Source organism: Scheffersomyces coipomensis (assembly GCF_036884675.1).
Source record: "Scheffersomyces coipomensis strain NRRL Y-17651 chromosome Unknown DFJ63scaffold_2, whole genome shotgun sequence".
Classification (NCBI taxonomy): Eukaryota; Fungi; Ascomycota; class Pichiomycetes; order Serinales; family Debaryomycetaceae; genus Scheffersomyces; species Scheffersomyces coipomensis.
In genome coordinates, this window is record NW_027042893.1 from 1,322,358 (window position 1) to 1,342,987 (window position 20,630).

General features: G+C 30.5%; 8 protein-coding genes across 8 annotated transcripts; 5 read left to right on the forward strand and 3 right to left on the reverse strand. All coding sequences in view use genetic code 12, as the record gives it.

Moving 5' to 3' along the window:
- The first annotated feature begins 42 nt into the window (after positions 1–42).
- TIM44 (protein translocase subunit) lies at positions 43–1,971 on the forward strand. Its single transcript, XM_064909127.1, has one exon. It carries the CDS (start codon positions 435–437, stop codon positions 1,737–1,739), a length of 1,305 nt encoding a protein of 434 aa, XP_064763734.1. The 5' UTR covers positions 43–434; the 3' UTR covers positions 1,740–1,971.
- GLO3 (ADP-ribosylation factor GTPase-activating protein) lies at positions 1,734–3,582 on the forward strand. The gene has a single exon (XM_064909125.1). The coding sequence runs from the start codon at positions 1,992–1,994 to the stop codon at positions 3,411–3,413; it is 1,422 nt and encodes a 473-aa protein (XP_064763735.1). The 5' UTR covers positions 1,734–1,991; the 3' UTR covers positions 3,414–3,582.
- A 163-nt stretch (positions 3,583–3,745) lies between these two features.
- Positions 3,746–5,659, reverse strand: HGT19 (Hgt19p; the record flags this gene model as incomplete). The annotated part of the gene is made up of 1 exon (XM_064904875.1): positions 3,746–5,659. One exon carries the CDS (start codon positions 5,657–5,659, stop codon positions 3,746–3,748), a length of 1,914 nt encoding a protein of 637 aa, XP_064763736.1.
- A 4,617-nt stretch (positions 5,660–10,276) lies between these two features.
- Positions 10,277–12,810, reverse strand: DFJ63DRAFT_334002 (uncharacterized protein; the record flags this gene model as incomplete). The annotated part of the gene is made up of 2 exons (XM_064907952.1): positions 10,277–10,374; positions 10,641–12,810. The coding sequence occupies 2 exons, from the start codon at positions 12,808–12,810 to the stop codon at positions 10,277–10,279; spliced, it is 2,268 nt and encodes a 755-aa protein (XP_064763737.1).
- Positions 12,811–13,948: 1,138 nt separating this feature from the next.
- DFJ63DRAFT_311740 (uncharacterized protein) lies at positions 13,949–14,662 on the forward strand (the record flags this gene model as incomplete). The annotated part of the gene is made up of 1 exon (XM_064905827.1): positions 13,949–14,662. One exon carries the CDS (start codon positions 13,949–13,951, stop codon positions 14,660–14,662), a length of 714 nt encoding a protein of 237 aa, XP_064763738.1.
- A 682-nt stretch (positions 14,663–15,344) lies between these two features.
- ETR1 (Etr1p) lies at positions 15,345–16,445 on the forward strand (the record flags this gene model as incomplete). The annotated part of the gene is made up of 1 exon (XM_064907397.1): positions 15,345–16,445. The coding sequence occupies one exon, from the start codon at positions 15,345–15,347 to the stop codon at positions 16,443–16,445; it is 1,101 nt and encodes a 366-aa protein (XP_064763739.1).
- A 717-nt stretch (positions 16,446–17,162) lies between these two features.
- Positions 17,163–19,022, forward strand: DAL1 (allantoinase; the record flags this gene model as incomplete). Its single annotated transcript, XM_064904812.1, has 1 exon — positions 17,163–19,022. One exon carries the CDS (start codon positions 17,163–17,165, stop codon positions 19,020–19,022), a length of 1,860 nt encoding a protein of 619 aa, XP_064763740.1.
- Positions 19,023–19,380: 358 nt separating this feature from the next.
- DFJ63DRAFT_311743 (uncharacterized protein) lies at positions 19,381–19,707 on the reverse strand (the record flags this gene model as incomplete). Its single annotated transcript, XM_064905828.1, has 1 exon — positions 19,381–19,707. One exon carries the CDS (start codon positions 19,705–19,707, stop codon positions 19,381–19,383), a length of 327 nt encoding a protein of 108 aa, XP_064763741.1.
- Between the last annotated feature and the right edge of the window lie 923 nt (positions 19,708–20,630).

The window sequence follows — 20,630 nt, forward strand, 5'->3', positions numbered from 1 at the left end:
TAATTATAATGAATATAACATAAAGTTTAATGTTTTATAGTGTTTTACCGGTAGCGCACTTTTATAATAATTTGGTCATACTAAAAATTGTAGTCGTGTGTGTGTGGCAAAAATGTAAATTTTTCATCACTGTTTAAATTTTTTTTTTTTGACTTCAATTTATGGGTCTGGAGAATTTGATTTATTTATTTATCATTTGTTCTAAATTTGATTAATTGTACATAGTATAGTTGGCCGTGTTCTGAAGGATACTTTGAAGGTCTTCTTATTTATTTCATATCCATTTCAATCATTAAAAAAAAGTGGTAGGTGTTGCAACAACTGATCATCATCTCATCTGTGTACATATATAAAAATATAAAAAAAGCCCATTTTGCATTCTTGTTAAATAGTTAATTATAATCATCAATATCATATATAAATCATACTTCATCATGTTGAGAAATACTGGAATAAAAAGTACGTCTTTAGCTTCCCAAATAGTGAAGACAACCTCTTCACCAACTTCATATTTACTTCAAGCAAGTCTTATACGTTCATTCCATATATCATCAAGTAATTTCAATAGTCCTCCTCAATCACCATTAAAGGTTTTCTTTGATACATTCAAGAATGAAGTTAAAAAATCAAATGAATTAAAAGATAATATAAAAGCATTACAAGATGAATCAGGTAGAGTTGCAGAATCTGAAGCATTTAAAAAAGCCAAAGAAGCTTATGAAAAAGCCCAATTGGGAACTACTGCTGCAGGTAAAGTGATTCAAAAATCAGCTGAAGCTGTAGGAGATGTAGCTGTTAAAGCTTGGGATTCACCTGTTGGTAAAGGGGTTAGAACTACCGTTAGAGTTAGTGCTGAAGTTGCTGATAAAGCTTTTGAACCTGTTAGACAAACTCAAGTTTATAAGGATGTTTCTAATGTTATTGATGATGGATCATCAACTGCTTATGGTGGGTTTTTAACTAAAGAACAAAGACAACAATTAAGACAAAAGGAAATTGAAGAAAAATTAAGAAATGGTACCAAAGGTCCAGTTAGAGAAAATGAAGATGCTGGAAGTGCCTTAATTGCTACTGAACATAAATCTACTGGTCCATCAATGGGAGAAAAATGGGAAGATTATAAATTAAAAACTCCAGTTGGTCGTGGTATTAGTTATTTACAAGAAAAATGGGAAGAATCTGAAAATGGATTAATTTCAGTAATTAGAACCATTGTGGAAAAGATTACCGGATTTTTCGCTGAAACTGAACAAGCTAAAGTGGTTAAACAATTTAGATTAATGGATCCATCCTTCCGTATTACTACATTTCAAAAGACTTTAACAAATTATATTGTTCCTGAAGTTTTAGATGCTTATATCAAGAATGATGATAAAGTATTAAAAGATTGGTTTAGTGAAGCTCCATATAATGTTTGGCAAGCCAATAATAAACAATTCACTCAACAAGGATTGTTTTCTGATGGTAGAATCTTAGATATTAGAGGAGTTGAAGTGGTTACTTGTAAACAATTACAACCAAATGATACTCCTGTTATTGTGGTCAGTTGTAGAGCTCAAGAAGTTCATTTATATAGAAAAGCCAAAACTGGAGATATTGCTGCTGGTACTGAAGATCATATTCAATTAAGTACTTATGCTATGGTATTTACTCGAATTCCAGAAGAATTTGATAACACTACTACTGATGGATGGAAAATCATTGAATTTGCTCGTGGTGGTTCCAGACCTTTCCATTAGTCTTCCATAACCCTAAGAACAATCAATCAAGTATATTACATTCTATATATATATCATATCTGTACATAATTTAATCTAATACTAATCTATAGTAATTATACTAATTATTAATTTGTATCCTGTATATAATCTGATCCGTACACGTCAGTTCAATTTTGATTTTTTTGGCTGTTTGAAAAGTGAAAACAGATTTTTTGATTTCTGATGATAATCATTATTATTTAACTACTTCAATACCATCATCATTCAACAATGTCTGATACTTTTGCCACGAAAGAGGAAGCTGCCAAGATCTTCGACAGGTTGAAGAAGGATCCAGCCAATCAAGTATGTTTTGATTGTCCTAATAAGAATCCAACTTGGACATCGATTCCATTCGGGATCTTTTTATGTTTGGAATGTTCAGCTGTTCATAGAAATTTAGGAGTTCATATTTCATTTGTTAAATCATCTAATTTGGATTCATGGCAAAGAATACAATTAAGAAACTTCAAGTTTGGTGGAAATCAACAAGCTAAAGAATTCTTTCTTAAAAATGGTGGATCTCAATATGTTAATAATAAAAATCATATCGATGCTACTGCTAAATATTCATCTCCAGTAGCTAGTAAATATAAAGAAAAGTTAAAACAAAGAGCAGTTAAAGATGCTGAAAAACATCCTGATGTGGTGACATTAGATGACATTACCGATAATTTATCGTTAAATGATTCTAATGGTGAATCATCTACTGATGATTTCTTTTCAAATTGGAATAAACCAATCAATTCAACTCCATCTCCTTTATCATCAAGAAATATTACCCCAACTGCTTCTACTGATGATTTAACTATCAAAAAGAAAGCTGTCACTACTAGAACTTCATCTTCAGCTATTGCTTCATCAAGACTAAAGAATAATGGTACTGCCGCTAAAAAATCCATTTTATCATCAAAAGGTAATGGACCAAGAACTACAAGAGCTGCCAGAAAAGTTAATAAACCTGAAGGGGAAGAAATTGATTTTGATGAAATTGAAAGAAAAGCTAAAGAAGAAGCTGAAGAAGCTAAAAGATTAGGTTATAATCCAAATACTGAAGATTCAACCACAACTTCAAAAGCTGCCACTTCAACTGGTGGATCAAGAAAAACTTCTTTATCATTAGCATCATCATCATCAATCAAAAAAGAAAACAATTTCACTCCACAACCAATTCAAGAAACCACTGTTCAATTTCAGAAATTAGGGTTTGGTATGACTCAAGGTGAAAATGTTATTGCTTCAAATGGACCAAATAAGAAATATAAAGAAGTTAAATATACTGGAGAAGTTACTAATAAATATGGTAGTCAAAAGGGGATTTCATCTGATGAATACTTTGGTAGAGGACCAAGATTTGATGAACAAGCCAACAATGAAGCTAAAGCTAAATTACAATCTTTTAGTGGTGCTCAATCTATTTCTTCATCATCATATTTCGGAGAAGATGAGCAACAAGGTGGTGCTGGTGGTTCGGGTCCCCGTGGTCAAAGAAGTGCTTCTATGAGTGGTCAATTGGGTGAACTTGAAGCTTCAGCTAGAGAATTTGCCTCTAGATTTAGTGGGAATGCAAATCAAGATTTGGACGTATTGAAAGATGCTTTAGAAGATGGAGCTACTAAATTAGGTTCATACTTGAGAGATTTCTTACGATAATCAGTGCCAACCACTGGTTCTTTTGATCGTGATGTTTTCAATTCTTTAGTATTATTTAGTTTGTTGTTTTTTTTATTTTCTGTTTATGTAAAAAAAGATCCTAATTGTATAATACGTATATATATATAAACAACAATATATTTTTATTTTATTATTTTCATTATTTAAATAAATTGTATATTATTTTTATGTAATTGAATCAAATTAGAAGTGAATCGAAAATTAAGTATTATTATTAGCGTTATTATTAATAGAGATCATGATAACATATTCCTGAATATATATATGTGGTCTTCATTATTTTATTTTTTTATTTTTAAAAACAATCAAGCCTATTCAATGTGAGAGACTTCAGTCTTTTCATTCCATTCTGGATTAGTAATGGCTAATCTTTGATGATCATATAATGGTGGTAATTCTGGAATATTACGACGTAAAACATATCTTTGAATAGAATTCCAAAGACTTTGAGTTTGATATTTTGCATGTTTCATGGCAGATACAGCAAACACTTCATCTAATTCTTCTAAAGTTAAACCTTTAGTTTCTGGTAAGAACCAAAGAACTAAGAAGAAACCAACAATATTCCAAGCGGCATAGAAACCAAAAGCACCAGTAGAACTGAAAGCATTCACTAATCTTGGCCAAGTGAAAGCTAAGATGAAATTAAAGAACCAACAAGTGGCAGTAGCCCAACTCATACCAATATCTCTGATATATAATGGGAAAGCTTCTGCTGAATAAGTGAATGGAACTGGACCTTCACCTGATGAATAAACACATGAAAATAAATAAATACCCATGATAATCATACCTAATCTACCTTTTGGATTAGAATCTTCATCAATAAGGAAACCAAAACCTGCCACTAATAAGAAAATAGCCATTAATGGAAATGTAATTAATAATAAAGTTCTTCTACCATATTTATCAATAGTTAAGAAGGCAGGAATAGCAAAAGTGAAATTGATCATACCAAAACCCCATGATGCAATTAAAGATGAGACTTCAGAGAAACCAGATTGAATAAAGATTGATGATGAATAATAAGCAATAACGTTAATACCACAGAATTGTTGCATGAACATAACAATCCAAGCACCAAGAGCACCATTTCTATTTCTTCTAATACTGAATAATTCAATAGCTCTTTTCCAAGTTGGGATTTTATAAGAACCTTCTTCTTGTAATAAAACGTATTGATAGAAGCAATCTCTAGCAGCAGCAATTTCTTCTTTACGTAATTGTTTCAAAGACTCAAAGGCATCAACGTGTCTTTCTTTACCCATTAACCATCTTGGAGATTCTGGAACAAATGGAATTTGAGCTAAAACAAAAATAGCAGGAATACAAGCAGAACCAAGCATTAATCTCCAATTCAATCCAGTTCCAAATGAATACTTAGGAACATAATAGAAAGCTAAAGTAAAAACATAACCAAACATAATACCAACGGCAGTGAAAAATTGCCATAACATGACTAAAGAACCTCTAATATGTTTTGGAGTACATTCAGCAGCATAAGCTGGAACAGTAGCAGATTTAATACCAATACCAAAACCTAACATAAATCTGGCAATGAATAAATGGTACCAAGTATTAGTAAACCCTTGCCAAATACAAGTCACAGCTGAAATACAACAAGTCCAGAAAATAGTCCATTTTCTACCAAGTCTGCTATTAAAAAAATCAGATAACCAACAAGAAATAACCCCACAACAAAGATAAGGAGCACTATTAACTAACCCTTCAATCAAATCAGAATTCTTCATTTCTGTAACACCAAAAGCTTTTGGATAAAATAAAGTAGCTCCATTAATAACAGATTCATCCATACCTTGGACAGCAGCAGCCATAGAACCTAAAGCAATAACTGCAATTAATTTACTTGGAATATGCCATTTATGAGTAGCTTCCATATTTAAACCAACTTTTTCTTCTTCAGTTAAAAATGGCATTGAATTAAATTCAGTTGGAGCTCTTGCAACAGCAGCAGCTTTAGCAAATAATTCAACATCTAAGTCATGTTTAGAAGCATAATTTCTACCCATTTGCATAACTTGCTTTTCGGAATATTGAGATAAAATATTACCTTTTTCACCATTACCTGGTTCAGCAACTTTGGAATGTAATGATTCTAAATCAGATTGATTTTTATGTTTTCTATCACCAATGCTCGAGGATGAACTATGTTCAAATAATCCTTCATCGGCAACGATATCTGCCTTTTCGTTATCAATACTCATAATGTAAACGTCTATCTCTTGAATATATTTTTCAGTTATTTAAAAAATGAATGTGTCTTTATAAATCTTTCAAACGAATGAAAAATTTGGCTTATAATTAAAGTTATATTCAATAAATGATTGAGTTAATATATATATAAGGATCTTAAACTAATTCTTCATGTTTACAAGAGGGAATTAGGTTGCTTTTATAGACGTTTCTTTTTATTCCAAAAGGTTTTGAAATACCCTTCCTCCACACATACAATGTAATCTTTCCCCCATACTTTTAGAATTATGGAATAAATAAATAAAAAAAGAAATTAAAAAATAAAAAAGTGTCTGGTCCTGTATGTAGGCAAGGTTATGCAGCGTTCGTCCATTTCTTCCATACAAAAATTATGTTCTGTCAGACAAAAATTGGTTGGAGATACCCCACCTTTGATAATTAAGACAATAATGGCTTTAGGTTCCGGGAAAACTATACCAAAAGATGGAGATGTGATGTATAACAAAGGCTTTCGTGATGTGGTAGTGAAGAGGTTTGTTTTTGATCAAATGGAAATACTATACTTTTTGATGGGATTGGAATGGTTCAACAACTTGAATATGTATATGATTCCCCTCTCTCCGAACTAATAATTTAATGTTCAAAGTAGGAAAGAACACATGAAAGATTGGGAAGTTTAATGGTTATCTTATCCCACATTTAGTTAAAGTGTAATGTAACAAATAGGTATCAAAGAGTATATGTTAAAATTCTCCTCCTTCAAAAAAGTATGGGTCAACATTTGAATGACTATTTCCTTATCAAAGTATATGGAGTAAAATACAACAACAATTGTCTTACAAAAGAAAGAAAAGACAGACATTATAATGCAAAATTAAGGTACCAAAGTTACATTTCCATAAAGGTATATTTATCGTCCTCAGTAATAAAGCTTATTTAATAATAGTTTCTTAAAACCTTTGTTAATCCTTACCTATTTTTTATTGTTTAATATGGCAAATAGCAACAATAATTAACCATTATAAACGCGCTCACGCATTTGGTACTTGTAATATTTTTCCATTCTCAATTCATTCGATTTCATTCATTGATTAATTGAAACTACGGCAACGTCATTGAACAAATAGATTTGTTTACGATAAGATCCACCAGTCAGTATAACAATCCAGTAATTCTTATACAAAATGACCAGTTATAAGTATACATTATTTAATTAGTAATTAAGTTTGCCTCTTTAACTTTTTTTTTTTTTAGGAGCGCAATATGACGTAATATATTCCTCGCTCTTTTTTAACACTTTCTACAAATTTTACCCTTACTCTTGCACTGTTTTGGAAGTTTGCTATAAGGCTAAGGTGGTAATCTTTCAAGGTCATAAAAGTTGAATAAAAAGTGTGACTTGCAATCGTCAACTGTAAATGATAATTAATGCAATGACGTTGTAAGTAAACATCAACTAATGTTATCCGACGCAGTATTAAACGATTAGCGTGGACTTTTATGTATTGTACCTTAACCTAAACAACTTGAGATTTACTTTAATAGTTTTTATGTTGTCAATTGGAGATAACAGAATACATGGCGCTATCTTTCTCCAATACTATTGGTGAATCACTCCAATTAATAAAGATTTGACCCCATCATTAGAAAGCGTTTCTTGTAAAATTTAACTTTATGCAGAGTAAGAAATTATCAAGCCATGGTTCCAATCTACTGTGATAATCTTTCTGAACTTGTTAATCAAATAACCCTAACTTTCGTGTGAGCCCTAATAAAATTTTGTCGGTAGAACTGTACTTTTATTTTTTTGAATCAATTTTTGTCAGACATTTTTTTGTTTTTGCGCTCTCTTTTGAAAAAGAAAAAGATAACATATTAAAGGGCGGCGGGTAAAATGGTAGAAATAGAACACAACATTTACGTGACACGAAGTATTTAAGATGTAGATACAAGTCGGATAGTGGTATTAACCAGTATTCTATGATTTTCTAGGTATTCTGGAAAATTTTTGATACAAAATAAACCCGACTATGAAGACATCAAATCTAGTTGTGAAAAAGACCCATTCCAAAAGATTTAATTTTTATTGCAACTAAAAATTCTTGGTTTACTCCTCTTTTTGCGATTAAACATGTAGATTCAAATTTGTTGGATCTTGTCGTTACAACTATATACAACCATATGTGTCGAACGATACAAGTCAAAGGCGGTATAGACTATGACAATACAAACTGTAATTGATGAATTGAAAATAAAGAAATCAGACAAAAAACAAAAATATTGATACAAGCCTTTCAGATCAGACAAAAAAATAATTTAATGTCAGGTCGAATTCTTCTTCTTCTACACCAAAAATAAAAATAATAATCAATCTTCGAATTAATTAATCCACCTCCACGTCAAAACTTACCTGAATTGTCTGTCATAGAAGTCAATCAACAATCTGTACCCCGATTTAATTTCCCTTAATTACGGAGAAAACTGGAGTAAAAAGAAACAACTCAAAAGGAACAAATCAAACCAGTAAGTTTGAAAAAAATATGGGCAACACTAAATCACACTTAATTAAAAACTAATGTACTGTTTCACCGATATAGTTATAAAATTTATAAAGTTTATATAATCAGGAATAATATAGTTTTAAATTTATTTATACTGTTTTACCATTAATTTCTCCGGATAAATTTTTATAGTGCGCATGTCTTTCCGTTTGCCTTTTTTATTTCGAGCCGGTTGAACTATGGTGCAAAATGGAACCCAAATCATTTAAGTCTGATTGGGGTACATCTACATTAATAATTACTTTGTATGCGTGGATGTGGAGTGTTTGGGGTAATGTTCTCTTTTAATTGTTACGATTGATTATTATTTTAAGCTATTGATTCATTATACTTTTTGGTGGTAAACTTAAGGGGGATTCAATTAATTGTCTCTAACTCCAACTTGGACTCCTCTTCTCGTATTATTTTTGTATCTTCACCAATCAATCAATTAATAATAAATTACAATATTTTAAACTTTTATTAGTAACCACCTGGATCGATCGAGATCTACTAGGTTTAATTTATAATTTTGCTCAACATTTCGTTCGTAATTATTATTATCAACCTCTTTGTCTTAAACCTTGTGCCTGTGTGTATACTCATCGTTTTCTACTTTTCTTCCGAATCTTGCCTAATAGCTTAATGTGTTAGATATCAATATTGGATTCAAGACATCAATATGGATGTGGTAAAGGGAGAAAGATCAAAATTCAAGTTCATCTATGTCTACTTATAATTTTCAAGTATGAACCAATACCCCCAAGAATTAGAAACTGTAGTGTGCATTATACAAATTCTGACTTCGTACTTTCAATCCTATGGTATACTCAGAAAGTAAGGATAAACAAAATACAATACAAACAACGCAAACATTAGAATACCGCTTAGGTCATCGATTTAACCTTTAACGTCTGGTTGAATCATAATGACTAATGAATCATCATGATATTTTGTAAACACTTAAAGCGAAAGAAAATCACATATAAATTTACACGTGATCTATAATTTTTCAATTTTTCTGGAGCTCAATAACATTTGCGATATTGTCTACAAAAGAATTCCAATAGATTGCTCATTATCATACTTGCAATAGTATTTCAATGTTAAATTGAAACCAAATAAAGTTGTCGGTATATAGTAGGTTAAACTAAATGTATAAAGGCAATATGTTCAATATAGAAATATTAGAGGATTTGCAGTTTTAATTTCAGGTTTTTCATTATCTTTAGAATTGGTATGCCTATATTATTATCTCAATATTTAGGTTAGCACATTCTGTTGAAGGCAATATGTTGCGAAATAATATATTAAAGCTTTATGTTTTGAGTGCGTATACAAACTCTGCAAAAAAATATCTACAAAATATTTCTTTTTATAAAACTTGAAACAAGAATAAAACAGAAAATGAAGCACATAATCAGACAAAATATTAAAAAATATCTAGAAAAAGATGTTGATAATAAAGGAGGAGTCTTGAACAACATTGGTATTAGTAAACTATGAAAGGATCTTTCACAATAAATGAATTCAGTCTGATCTTTAATTGAAGTGATTGATCTTACATTTGACCGACCCAAAAGATAATTCACCACAGTTTTCTCTAAAAGTTTTGGTAAAAAATTAATAAAATGGACGATTGTAGCTAATTTAACCAAGTAAGTAGTATTTCTTTAGTAGCTTTAAATAAAGCGTATACAAATTGATTGGAGAATAATCACTGTAAAACAAGTGTTAAATCACAACATCGCATTTTAAATCTCTTTATCAGATAAGGTGAAGATCATATTCATGTCAAATATCTATCAATTGGGATTTAATATTAACTACAGAAGAAAGTATTGGATTTTGTCCACTCAATAACAATTTCAATAACAGGATAACCAATTTCAAAAGCAATAGTTTCTTCAAGTATTTGGTCAAAATGAATACTAGTAACATCTCTACGACTAATAGTAGTGACGAAAAGTTAGGTAATAGAAACTTCTTTCAATGGATCAATTCGGCAATCTGGGTATCCAAGTTTTGAATAATTAATAGACAGACTCTAATGACTTTAATAGCCAATTCTCGAAGAGCCTTAGCGCATTATTTATCTGAGACTTCCGCTTTACCATGAAATATATTATCAGTAGCTACTTTAATATCATACATTTTCCATAACTTTTTAAAAACAGAACCATCAACTATGGAGATTGTAATTTATAACGTACATCCCTTTAAATTTCAAGATCAATGCCAATGGTAATTTCATTAATTAAGCATTATAGAATATCTCTTATGGTAAATCTACACCATTATCATAGAAGATTAAATTTAACCCTGCGTATCCTGAAAAAGATATTCATCCTCAGTTTCACCTTTCCAAGCGAAAACTAGGACACCGATGATGACAATTGCAGTAGGAGCAACATGATCGCAAATTGAGAAAATGTTGACTAAGAAATTACACCTCCTAAAGCAGTTATCAATCTTTTAAGTAAATTCGAATCTTCCACAACACTTGATTTAAATAACTTTGGTTTCGAAGTAAATCTTGAAAATTGTAGCTTTGAATCAGATATTCTACAATTTCCAAAATCAATAAAAAAGATTTCAGGTTCCTCGCTGTTATCTTCATCTTTAATTAAAATGTTCTTCCAAAGAATATCACCATGACTAATTCCCAAGCCATGAACGAGTTCCAATTTCAGTTTAAGAAGTTGAGAATATACATCTCGGTATAATTGCATCAGGAGTCTTTTGGCTGGAATATATTCCATAAGTATATAAAATCCCTTTGAATTCATCTTATCAATATTTAACTCTTTCATTACAAAATCCGACTTGCTAGTCAAAACACCAACTTGAAATACTTTAGGGACAAAGTTTAGTTCTTCCAAATGATAATATGCACAACACTCGTTTATAAAAGATGTCATACTATCTTGTACTGATTCATGGAATCGAAAATTGTGTCGAATGATGGATCTAGAGAAGACTGGATCATATATTTTGAAAATATAGTGATCTCCATCTTTCGACTTTACTCGTAAGACAGTCCCATTATCATGATACCTTAAACCATTTCCAAATATTTCTACTACTGTGAATGTTTCAAGAATATTTTCTATTGATCGATTAATGAATCGGTCACCGTAACAAAGTTTGATCATCAGAATTGTCGTTAAATATTGTTTACTAATAACATCTCTGATATCCATTGCAAGTTTCATTTCAAATTTTTCATCGTCATTTTTTGATTTGGAGAGCTCGAAAGATAAACTTATTAAAACCTGTTGCAAAATCCTATAATAATAATCTATTAACGATTTTTGAGTACAAAGGTCTAATGCTGACTTTTGAAATGATGCCCCTTCTGTTGAATTGTACATACCATCTATTACACAATTAATAAAATCTTTGTTCAGTTGTACTTCAAATATTTCACAAGGAATGATTCTATTTTCCCAATAGTCTGACCTTACATTTTTAACACAAATTTTAGGGATGAACTTTATGTATATAATTGTTCTACCATCGGTGATAAATGCAGTCAGACTATTACATCCCAAACTTTCGATGAAAATTTGTGTGAATAAATGTATAAACGGTAGTCTTTGGAATTCACACAGGGGATTATTCGAACTTGATAATTTGAAGGCTTCATACATATTCTTTAAATCTCTATTCAATTTTAGGGGAATGTATTTACCGTTTTTTGAAGTTATAGTATAATTTGTCATTAACCAAATTTCTTCTGATCCAATATTAAACTTAAATATAGGAGATTTCTCCTTCAATTTGCAACCTATGAATTCTTTTAAATACGTTTCACATCTTGACCAAATATTATCATATAAACATTTTAAACTTGATCCTTTTCCAACAACATTCTTGAACCAAAACTCATCAGTAACAAATTTATACTTTTGTAAGGTGAAGATTATAGAAAGAGAAAGTTCTTTCATATCATAAATTTTGGGTTGAAAAAGGCCAAAAGTTTCATAAATATGATTTCTGCCTGATTTCCATTCAGAGTCAATTCCTAAAACAATATCCGAGTTGCATGACATCCAGAAATCATAGTTTGGTGGGTTTAAGTAATTTTGAAAAACACTACTTTCGTAACTAACGACTCTCGATTCTGAATCTTTTAAATGAGTAATTTTCTGTAAAATATGTGTTGCTTGAAGTGCTTTACTTGATCTCCATAAATTCTTTGGACTGAGAGAGAGATTAACCATGGCAAAGAAGGCTGAAAGTACTAGTTTTCTATAAACTTTTGGGAAGTGCCGAGACCTTGTTTCTAAATATATTTCAAATTTAGGCATTACGATATTCAAGTGTCTTGCATTGAAATTAAGTGGTTCAAAGACATCAAATCTGATCAATCTATTAAACATAAGTACAACTTTGGTACGATCTTTGATGCGTTTTCTAGGATTCAAAAGTTTATTGATGGAGTCTATACGATTCCTCACTTCATCAGTATCTTGTCTTATATAAATTAATATTAATTCCTCTGAGGCATAATATTTCCTAACCACATCATCCTGTTTTGAAATATCGAAACTATATCCATTGATCAAATCATTTATAAAATTTTCAACGTATTTAAGCCTGATTAAATCTTCTAACATAGTTAGCAGATAGCCTAAGAAAATGAAATAAGAATATCTACAAGTTAGATAAAATAGCGTTCTGAAAGTTTTTCTTTATCTGGTTTCAGTCTGTATAATAGAAAAGTGCAGAAATAAGTTATGCTGTTATAGTTGCTTAATTTGAGTCCCTATTGTTTTTTTTTCCGTACAATGACATTTTTTAGACTAGTCGAGATACTTTGATTGACATTATACATATACTTAAACATTTACACTAAACATGTCATGAGTAGAGTTACATATATATAATTTGCAGTTATGATTGCAAAACATTCTAAACTGAAAGGTGAGTCACGCACCAATATGCACGTGACTCGAAATTCAATTCAAAACGGCAAGACATACCTAATTTGGATAAGCGCTAGATACTGAGGTAACCCAAGATGTAATATTGTATATAATTATAACCTGATAGATTTAAATAAAAGTTATCATCATTATGGACAGATCATTTCCTAGCCAAAAGGAACCAATCCTAAACTAAATTTAATGTAGATCTAGATCAATGATTTTTTGGGTTAGTAAATTAGTATTTCCGATAACTTTTTTTGGAAATCATCGCTCGGCAATCTCCACAGCTGTAGAATTTAAAACTTTTCATAAAATCTTTATCCTCTACCCCAATTCACGGCCTTACACATAGTTTGGGAGAGTTGCTATTATATTTCTTTGTTTGTTCCTGTGGGATGCTTCGTACATATCTGTCTTTTTATGGATATAGATTGTAAAAGACGCGTTTAAACTATGGTACGTAGTTTGTTTTTCATTGGTTCATTTTAGTTTATTGTATCAGACCATGTTTATAGCATCTTGTCATAATTCTATCTAACCAGTCAAACATGGTACTTTCATAAATTAAACACTGAGAGTTAAATGTGATTATTGAAATATCCTAATTAGTCTAATATATCCGAAGAAATTTACCCCCTCACTTTTGTGTCGCGCTTTCGATTAACTCCAATTTGTATATCCTAAATATATCTTAAATATATATATATATATATATATATAGTGTAACATTGAAAGTTTGATTTAACTGGGTTGATAAATTGTTGTTGATTCAAGTGGTTGTTAGTATTCTTCATATCATATTTAATTTGTCATTCAAACTAATCCAATGCCATCGGTTAGTACCTTAAAGAGTTTAAATACTCAATACTTAATTTCATTATCAAAATATCCTTTATTCACTAAAGCAGTTACAGCTGGAAGTTTTGCTGCTTTAAATGAAATCCTTTCATCGATTATAACTGATGAATTACAAGAACAAGTGATCTTTAAAGATTATAAAGTTAAACATTTCTTTACTCCAAAATTAATCACAATGATTATTTATGGTAGTTTTATTGCTACACCAATTGCTCATTATTTATATGAAATCATTAATAAAAAATTATTCGTTGGTAAATTATCGGGAATTCAATCAATTTTAAAGATTTTAACTTCATTATCAACTGTTACTCCGTTATTAGCTGCTTGTTATACTTCATGGATTTCCCTTATTAATAATTATCAATTCCCATCATCATGTAAAGATACTTCAATTTCAAAAGAATTAAGTAAGATTTTATATATTGTTAAGTTAGGATTAAAGAAAGGATATCCAACTGTGTTAAAATCTTCATTAGTAACTTCATTCTTTTCATTAATCGTGGCTCAAAAATTCGTTCCTCCTGAATTATGGGTGGTATTCTTTAATGTAATTTATTTTATCTTAGGTACTTATCAAAATACTAAATTGAAATTATTACAAAAGAAACAAAGATTAGAACAAGAGAAGACTGAATCTAAAGAAGAAGAATCAAGTGAAACTAAAGAAAAATCAGATTAGATTATATTACTAGATTAGATATTATTTTATACATATAGTATACGCGAGATGAAGTTTTCGATTCATAAACTGTAATTGTAAGTAAACTATCTCATTATTAGGCTTTAATGTTAACTGTCTCGTTTAGTAATAGTCCGAAACTGGTATTTAGGAATTTGCAACCTCTATTCATTGTAATCTGGACATATCGTTGTCGTTGATAGCCGGTATAAATAAATTATTACCCATGGAAAAAAAAATAGTGTGTACTACCACTCCCCACTTACAAATCATAACCAAACCGGTTAATGAAAAGTTAACATTCATCGTTCATTTGTCATCCATTGAAGTATCAAGTTAAATTGAACATCATTTACATATATATAGACCATCATAGATACCATTGGAAACATAGAAAACAATCCTGATAAATACCAAGCACTAAACTTGACTAACTAAAAACAATTGTCGTGCCTCAAAAACCAAAATTGCTTTAACCAATTAATTTTCAAACAAACAATTTCTAGACACTCCGAATTTACAACCCCCCCACCCCCACATTATTCAATTGATAGTGAAGAAACTTTTATAATCAAGTCAGATCTTTAAAACTCATATATCAATTCATTAGTCAATGTTTTCTACTTTACTTAAACACTCAATTCACAATAATACCCGGAGATCATTATTAATTAATAAAAGAATGCTTACATCTCAAATCGTCGTATATTCTCAACATGGAGAACCAGCAGATGTATTGTCTACTCATAGTTATGAAATTGATGATTCTCATATTGGGGATAATGAAATAATCGTCAAGACTTTAGCTGCACCAGTGAATCCATCTGATATAAATCAAATCCAAGGAGTTTATCCTTCTAAACCTGAGAAAACTACTAATTTCGGTACTGTTGAAGCAAGTGCTCCATGTGGTAATGAAGGATTATTTGAAATTATTAAAGTTGGATCTAAAGTTACTGATTTTTCCATTGGAGATTGGGCTATTCCAGCTCAAGTTAATTTCGGTACTTGGAGAACTCATGCTTTAGCTAATGATTCTGAATTTCTTAAAATTCCAAATCCATCTCAATCAAAAGCAAATGGGAAATCTACTGGATTAACTATTAATCAAGGGGCTACTATTTCCGTCAATCCTCCAACTGCTTTACTTATGTTAACTCATTATGTTAAATTAATCCCAGGTAAAGATTGGTTTATTCAAAATGGGGGAAATTCCGCCGTGGGGAAATATGCTATTCAAATTTCAAAATTATTAGGATTTAATTCTCTTTCAGTGATCAGAGATAGACCCAATTTACAAGAATTAAAAGATGAATTAACTTCATTAGGAGCCACAAAAGTTATAACTGAAGAAGAAAATGGTTCAAAAGAATTTGGTCCAACTATTAAAGGATGGACTAAAGAAACTGGAGGTGAAATTAAATTAGCCCTTAATTGTGTAGGAGGGAAAAATTCAACTGGTGTAGCTAGAAAATTAGCTAATAATGGATTAATGTTAACCTACGGTGGAATGTCATTTCAACCAGTGATTTTACCAACTTCATTACATATTTTTAAAAATATTACTAGTGCAGGATTTTGGGTTACCCAATTATTAAAACAAAATCCAGAATTAAAAGTGGAAACTTTAAATCAAATTGTGGAATGGTATGAAGATGAAAAATTAATTGATGCTCCTTCTTTACAAACTAAATTCGATCCAAATGGTGATAAACCTTTACATGAGTTATATCAAGAAGCAGTGATTAATTCAAAGCAAGGTAAACAATTGATAACTTTTTAAATAAGAAAATAAGTTATACATAAACGTAATAAATAAAAATATTTAAGCAATTTTTTTGCAGCCCTACATACTTATACTGTAAATTTTTTAACTGGCAGTATATCGGGCAACAAACAATTAAACATTCATTCTACACATCAACTCAATGTCATAACAACCGTAAAACGCTTGACCGTTGTTAATAACTCTAGTTATAATCTTTGTGTACTCTAAGATGAATCTGATCCAATTTACAACCAGTCAAATTCGCGCTCAAAACCAAGAATTTAATTCGGATTTGTCCGAATTATAAAGGACCTTAATTTACACCAACTTCTATATACAAATTATCAATGTGAATCGAATAATGGTATCTACTAATCTGATCTTATCTACCCCATATAACAATAGTGGTAGTTATGTGTTACAGGATTCATATATTAAGTGTTTATAAATTTCACAGTAATAAGATTTCGTAGGCTGCTAAAAATTGAATCTCCATTGTCTCTAATTTTTCTGATAAGATAAGTCTGTGAAGGCCCGCTGTAAATTTCCCGCCGGAATCGCCAACCATTTTAAAACTTCTCTGACTGTCACCACTACTGGGATTTTTCAATTTCTGATTTGAAGATTCATAACTCTTCTTCTTCTTCTTCTGGTCTTATATCTCATTGGTTCATTCCTGTGTTTCATTCTTTCATTGATCCATTATCAAATAATCACACATATACGTACAATATGTCTCGTGCCTTATCATCAACACACGTATTGATCAATGAAGATTTAATCCCTGCCACCATAATATTCTCCATTGAATCAGGTAAGATTCTTTATCTCGAGTCACATAAAATCATACCCCATGATGATCCCATACTAAAATTATATAACGTCTTACCTAATGATTATAGAGATGTAAGTCCTTTAATTATTATGCCGGGATTAGTTGATGCTCATGTTCATCTTAATGAACCCGGTAGAACTGAATGGGAAGGATTTGCAACTGGTACTCAAGCTGCTGCCGCTGGTGGAGTCACTACGGTGATTGATATGCCGTTAAATGCTATACCCCCTACTACTACTATTGCCAATTTTAATTTAAAGATTGATGCTGCTAAGGGTCAAACTTGGGTTAATGTCGGATTTTGGGGTGGATTAGTGCCTGATAATTTATTACATTTAAATCCATTGATTTCAATGGGAGTACGTGGTTTTAAAGGATTTATGATTGAAAGTGGAGTTGATGAATTCCCTGCTATTGATCCAACATATATTTTAAAAGCTATGAATCAAGTTAAAGATAAAAAAACGATCTTGATGTTTCATGCTGAGATGCAACCTCATGAAAATCATCAAAAATTAGCTGAAGATAAGAAATTTTATTTACAAGAAGAAGATGATGAAGATGATGATCCAACTCCTACTAATTCTCAACCAATCTCAAAGAATAATAGTCAAAATGGGTTAATTAAATTATCGAAGGATATTGAAGATTTTAATTTAGGTATGTCAGCATCATTTATAAATCGAGCTCCTAAACCAGTAGTTCAATTATTATCATCTGATTTCGCATCTCATCATGAAGAACATGAGAATTGTCATTTACCTCATAATCATGCTGGATCAATTGATCATTCAGTATTATCTGATGAACAAGCTTTAGCATTAGCCAAATCTCCTTTATTAGCTACCGTCGAACCTACCTTTGGTAAATATGCCAAAATGGCCAATCATCATTATCATAAGGAATTAGATGATGTTTATGAACATGAATCTCCGTTTATTCAAGCTATGGAAGAAGAATCAGATGAACCATTGGCTCATATTGATGCTACTTCTTATGCATCATTTTTAGCTTCAAGACCCGATAATTTTGAAACTACTGCTATTGCTGAAATAATCAATTGTTCAACTAAAATCCCTACTGTCCCGTTACATATTGTTCATTTAGCTACTCATGAAGCTGTACCTTTAATCAGAGCTGCTAAAGCTAAAGGATTACCTATCACGGCAGAAACTTGTTTTCATTATTTATCATTATATGCTGAAAAAATCAGTAATTGTTCAACTCATTTTAAATGTTGTCCACCAATCCGTACAGAAGAGAATAAGAAATTATTATGGAGAGCATTACGAAATGATATTATAACTACGGTTGTATCAGATCATTCACCATGTACGCCTGAATTAAAAGGATTAGAAAAAGGGGATTTCTTTGAAGCTTGGGGTGGGATTTCATCTGTTGGATTTGGATTACCGATTTTATATACTGAAGGATTAAAATTATCCCCACCCATCACTATGACTGAGATTAATAAATGGTGTTCGATAAATACTGCTAAACAAGTTGGATTAAGTCATTGTAAGGGAAAGATCTCGATTGGGTATGATGCTGATTTATTAATTTTTGATCCTAATGATGAATATGAGATTAAGAATCACGAAACTTATTTTAAAAATAAATTGACGGCTTATAATGGTATGAAGTTTAAAGGTCGAGTTATGGAAACTTTAGTATTAGGTAATTCAGTATTTGCCTTTGGTAAAGGTCATTCTGATATTCCCATGGGTAAATTAATTTTAGAGCCAAGATTTGAGTGAGCCAGAAAAAGAAAAATGTTTTTTTTGGCAGCACTAAAATTTTATACGGGGTATGAAATGAAACTATATTAAAACATATATATGACTAGATAACTATATGTATATATAATGGAAGTGGAAGTGGAAGTGGGATTGATTGAATAAAAAAAGCAGGATATAACAAAATGAAAACCAATAAAAAGCATGAATAGAAAACCCTTTTTACACTCTAACCTCCTTTTGAGTGAAAAATAAATAAGTAAATAAATAGTAATGATATGGATGTATATGCTGTATGATTTGATGAAACTAATCGATGTAATAAATAATCATTTTAATAAATAACAGTAATAAATAAGCAGTATTGAATTAATCAATTCTATAATTTATATCTAGGAGGCATATTTTGAGGAGGTGGATAAGGGTAATACCTCGGAACATATTGAGGTCTATAACATGGAGGTAAAGTGGTTGGTAAGGGAGGACGTTGATTCTGTATGGAAGGAGATTGGTTTTGATTCTGAGGTTGAGAAGGGACTTGAGGATGGAAATGGGATTGATATGATGATTGAGATTGATTATGTTGGCCTGAATTTGATTGGTCAGAAAGGGTTGCAATTGTGGGATATGATGATGAATTGCGGGGATTTGATATAGGAGTATGATTTGATTGTATAGAATCAAATGAATATGCTTGATATATCATTACGTGTTTTATATGATGATGATGATGATGATATCAGTTAAGAAGGAAGAAAGTATATCAAATTCTAATTGGATGAGTTATAATTTGTGGTTTGTTATCTTTTATTTATTTATTTATGGCTTGAAAATCTTTCTTCTTATGACTTTTAGTGTAACTACAAATGTAAAATAAAATATTTTAAGTTTTCCCCTCGCTTGTAAGGAATATTTATATTAACTGTTTAATTATAACTATACCGTTAAACTACAATAAGGATTTTGATTATGTAAAGTGAGACAGCCACTGTTAAACTACGTAATTTGAAATCATTAATTGTTATATCTATCTTGTTCACAGTATTCATTACATTTGTTGATGTTCTATACTATTTCTCTTTTTGCAACTTATAATTACATATGATTATGCCCATTAACAAGTGAGATTATCCTATTGATTATACATTCTAAATGTAAAGTTGATAAACTAATGATCAACTAGGTATTAAATACGATTGAACGTTATATTATAGAACCACCAAAACAATAAACATTACGTTACAATTTCAGGTTCTATTTCAGATAGTTCTAATTACAATTTAATGTCTATTGAAATTTCCGTTATTTACATCCTCGGAGAAAAGAAAAACAAATGTCGTAAATTTAGAAATGTTTATGTCCAAAAATAGTTATGTCATAAAATGTTATGAATTTTTTGTGACATAAGTTATATTTCTTGTATTAAATATACGAGACAATACAAGTAGTTCGAGTATCGTTTATGCAATTGTTAGTTCATCGCTGGAAGTAACAGTCATGAATGAAGGTATTCATTGAATCATACTTGTAGTATATTCTGAAGTCAATATATGCTTAACTAGTTCATTCATTCACTCATAGATGATGATGATGTGGTAGAAATTATAACACTCATACTACTTAGCTATA